A 4,271-nucleotide genomic window follows, 5' to 3' on the forward strand; every position below is an offset into this window, starting at 1 on the left:
TGAGAAACACGTCATTTAAACAAATTCCATTTCTTTCCCAGAGCAGCGTTTGTATGACATTATTTTTATCCGACTGAAACAACTCTCATTATATTGACCTAAATTACCAATATTAATTAAAATCTTGACGTCCCTAAAACCTTCAAATGTTCACATTTTATGAACTGTAGGAGCTGTAGGAGGAGCTGTGGGAGGGGCTGTGGGAGGGGCTGTGGGAGGAGCTGTGGGATGGGCTGTGGGATGGGCTGTGGGAGGAGCTGTGAGGAGCTGTGGGAGTTGTGGGAGGAGCTGTAGGAGGAGCTGTGGGAGGGGCTGTAGGAAGAGCTGTGGGAGGAGCTGTAGGAGCTGTGGGAGGAGTTGTGGGAGGAGCTGTAGGAGGAGCTGTAGGAGGAGCTGTGGGAGGAGCTGTAGGGTCAACGCCTTTTACGCAAACAATCATTTATTACAAAACAATGTATTTCCAGAAGACAAAAGTGCAGAAAGTGACAGTGTTTAAGAAGTTTTCATGAGTCCAACGGCCTGAGGGGAGTGGCCTCCTGCCTGAGGGGAGTGGCCTCCTGCCTGAGGGGAGTAGCCTCTTGCCTGAGGGGAGTGGCCTCCTGCCTGAGGGGAGTGGCCTCCTGCCTGAGGGGAGTGGCCTCCTGCCTGAGGGGAGTGGCCTCCTGCCTGAGGGGAGTGGCCTCCTGCCTGAGGGGAGTGGCTCAAATAGTGCACAAAGAGGATCCTGGTGAAGGTTCCTGTGGAGTCCAGATGCTGCAGCTTCAAACTTTACAAATCGATGGTCGTAAACATAATCACACAAACACATCATTTACATAATTAAACTGTCCGTCTGTTTAAATAGAAACAATCAGTTCCTCTTCTGTTTCTGTGAAACTCCAGTCTGGGTCCGAACTAAAGAAAAGTGGGTTTTCTCAGGTACAGCAGCGCCTCCTTGTGGTCACTGCTGCTTCACTCCACACTCGTGTCACTCGAGGTACTGTTTTCTGAATCTGCAAAAGAGGAAGAAAAACAACTAGATTAGCAGAAGTAGCAGTAGCATCAGTAGCAGTAGCAGTAGTAATAGCAGTAGCATCAGTAGCAGTAGCATCAGTAGCAGTAGCATCAGTAGCAGTAGTAGCAGTAGCATCAGTAGCAGTAGCATCAGTAGCAGTAGCAGTAGTAATAGCAGTAGCATCAGTAGCAGTAGCAGTAGCATCAGTAGCAGTAGTAATAGCAGTAGCATCAGTAGCAATAGCATCAGTAGCAGTAGCAGCAGTAGTAGCAGTAGCATCAGTAGCAGTAGCATCAGTAGCAGTAGCATCAGTAGCAGTAGCAGTAGCAGTAGCATCAGTAGCATCAGTAGCAGTAGTAGCAGTAGCAGTAGTAATAGCAGTAGCATCAGTAGCAGTAGCATCAGTAGCAGTAGTAATAGCAGTAGCATCAGTAGCAGTAGCAGTAGCATCAGTAGCAGTAGCATCAGTAGCAGTAGCATCAGTAGCAGTAGCATCAGTAGCAGTAGCATCAGTAGCAGTAGCAGTAGCAGTAGCATCAGTAGCAGTAGCATCATTAGCAGTAGCATCAGTAGCAGTAGCATCAGTAGCATCAGTAGCAGTAGCAGTAGCATCAGTAGCAGTAGCATCAGTAGCAGTAGCATCAGTAGCAGTAGCATCAGTAGCAGTAGCAGTAGCATCAGTAGCAGTAGCATCTCTGGTACCGTTGCGCTCTCTGCAGAGGCGTTTAGCTTCCTCGCGCTCCTGTGAGTCGAAGTACCAGACGGTGACAGCGTATCTGCAACAACAGAACGTAACTACACCACTCCCCAGACGCTTCACTTTACAGCAGAAACAGTGACACTGAACAGGAGGAGGCGCAGATTCTTTTCTCGCTTCCTTCATCATACGCGTTTGTGATGATAACTATGTTCAGAAAACATGTCGGTCCAGGAAAAACATTCAGTTGTTTCATCTGAACTCCTGACCCTCCTGCTCCTCCTGACCCTCCTGCTCCTCCTGACCCTCCTGCTCCTCCTGATTCCTGCTCCTCCTGACTCCTGCTCCTCCTGACCCTCCTGCTCCTCCTGACCCTCCTGACTCCTGCTCCTCCTGACCCTCCTGCTCCTCCTGACCCTCCTGCTCCTCCTGACCCTCCTGACTCCTGCTCCTCCTGACTCCTGCTCCTCCTGACCCTCCTGCTCCTCCTGACCCTCCTGACTCCTGCTCCTCCTGACCCTCCTGCTCCTCCTGACCCTCCTGCTCCTCCTGACCCTCCTGACTCCTGCTCCTCCTGACTCCTGCTCCTCCTGACCCTCCTGCTCCTCCTGACCCTCCTGACTCCTGCTCCTCCTGACCCTCCTGCTCCTCCTGACTCCTGCTCCTCCTGACCCTCCTGCTCCTCCTGCTCCTCCTGACCCTCCTGACTCCTCCTGCCTCCTGCTCCTCCTGACCCTCCTGCTCCTCCTGACCCTCCTGCTCCTCCTGACCCTCGTGCCTCCTGCTCCTCCTGGCTCCTGACCCTCCTGCCTCCTGACCCTCCTGCCTCCTGACCCTCCTGGCTCCTGCGCCTCCTGACCCTCCTGGCTCCTGATCCTCCTGACCCTCCTGCTCCTCCTGACCCTCCTGACCCTCCTGACTCCTGCTCCTCCTGACTCCTGCTCCTCCTGACTCCTGCTCCTCCTGACCCTCCTGCTCCTCCTGACCCTCCTGACTCCTGCTCCTCCTGACCCTCCTGCTCCTCCTGACTCCTGCTCCTCCTGACCCTCCTGCTCCTCCTGCTCCTCCTGACCCTCCTGACTCCTGCTCCTCCTGACCCTCCTGCTCCTCCTGCTCCTCCTGACCCTCCTGACTCCTCCTGCCTCCTGCTCCTCCTGACCCTCCTGCTCCTCCTGACCCTCGTGCCTCCTGCTCCTCCTGGCTCCTGACCCTCCTGCCTCCTGACCCTCCTGGCTCCTGCGCCTCCTGACCCTCCTGGCTCCTGACCCTCCTGGCTCCTGATCCTCCTGACTCCTGACCCTCCTGGCTCCTCCTGGCTCCTGACCCTCTTGCCTCCTGACCCTCCTGGCTCCTGACCCTCCTGGCTCCTGACCCTCCTGGCTCCTGACCCTCTTGGCTCCTGACCCTCCTGGCTCCTCCTGGCTCCTGACCCTCCTGGCTCCTGACCCTCCTGGCTCCTGATCCTCTTGCCTCCTGACCCTCCTGGCTCCTGACCCTCCTGGCTCCTGACCCTCCTGGCTCCTGACCCTCCCGGCTCCTCCTGGCTCCTGACCCTCCTGGCTCCTCCTGGCTCCTGACCCTCCTGGCTCCTGACCCTCTTGCCTCCTGACCCTCTTGCCTCCTGATCCTCCTGGCTCCTGACCCTCCTGCCTCCTGACCCTCCTGGCTCCTGCGCCTCCTGACCCTCCTGGCTCCTGACCCTCCTGGCTCCTGATCCTCCTGACTCCTGACCCTCCTGGCTCCTCCTGGCTCCTGACCCTCTTGCCTCCTGACCCTCCTGGCTCCTGACCCTCCTGGCTCCTGACCCTCTTGGCTCCTGACCCTCCTGGCTCCTCCTGGCTCCTGACCCTCCTGGCTCCTGACCCTCCTGGCTCCTGATCCTCTTGCCTCCTGACCCTCCTGGCTCCTGACCCTCCTGGCTCCTGACCCTCCTGGCTCCTGACCCTCCTGGCTCCTCCTGGCTCCTGACCCTCCTGGCTCCTCCTGGCTCCTGACCCTCCTGGCTCCTGACCCTCTTGCCTCCTGACCCTCTTGCCTCCTGATCCTCCTGGCTCCTGGCTCTCCTGGCTCCTGACCATCCTGACCCCTAACCCTCCTGGCTCCTGATTGGCCGTTACCTGGTGGCGTGCGAGGGCAGGACTTCGTGTGGATTCCTCCGGTCAGACCAGAACAGCACCAGTCGGTCGAACAGCGGCTCGATGTCGACCTCGTAAGGTTTTCCCTCCGGAAAGATCCTCAAGACGCCGCCGTGATCCTGCCCCGCCCGAGCAAGGGTCAAAGGTCAAAGGTCAGACCAGAGAACAACAAGTGAAGTATTTAGTCGTTTTGTGTCGCCTGAATCAGTTTGAAGTCATATTTTTGTTTCATAAAGATTCAAATGATGACTAAAAGTAACCTTTTGTATTGTAGACGCAGTACTATATTTTCCGGAATATAAGTCGCACTTTTTGACAAAGTATTGCCGGGGTGCGACTTATGCTTTCACACGCCGACCACAAGAGGGCTCTCGCCGCTCAGTGTGGGCTCAAGAGGGCTCTCGCCGTTCAGTGTGGGCTCAAGAGGGCTCTCGCCGCTCAGTGT

The 4,271-nt window shown here is 56.3% G+C and overlaps 1 protein-coding gene across 1 annotated transcript in view; it reads right to left on the reverse strand.

Annotated features, from left to right (window-relative positions):
• Positions 1-421: 421 nt before the first annotated feature.
• The window catches only part of egln3 (egl-9 family hypoxia-inducible factor 3), a 7,967-nt gene continuing 4,117 nt past the window's right edge, over positions 422-4,271 (reverse strand). The window contains exons 3-5 of the mRNA XM_072458126.1: positions 3,809-3,945; positions 1,697-1,770; positions 422-992 (exon numbers count right to left, since the gene is read on the reverse strand). Coding sequence (XP_072314227.1) covers positions 952-992; positions 1,697-1,770; positions 3,809-3,945 — 252 coding nt within the window. The 3' untranslated portion in view covers positions 422-951. The remainder of the gene's footprint in view (positions 993-1,696; positions 1,771-3,808; positions 3,946-4,271) is intronic.

Source organism: Eucyclogobius newberryi, unplaced genomic scaffold (genome assembly GCF_026437365.1).
Source record: "Eucyclogobius newberryi isolate DKJ021-1_F unplaced genomic scaffold, fEucNew1.0.hap1 SCAF_21, whole genome shotgun sequence".
Classification (NCBI taxonomy): Eukaryota; Metazoa; Chordata; class Actinopteri; order Gobiiformes; family Gobiidae; genus Eucyclogobius; species Eucyclogobius newberryi.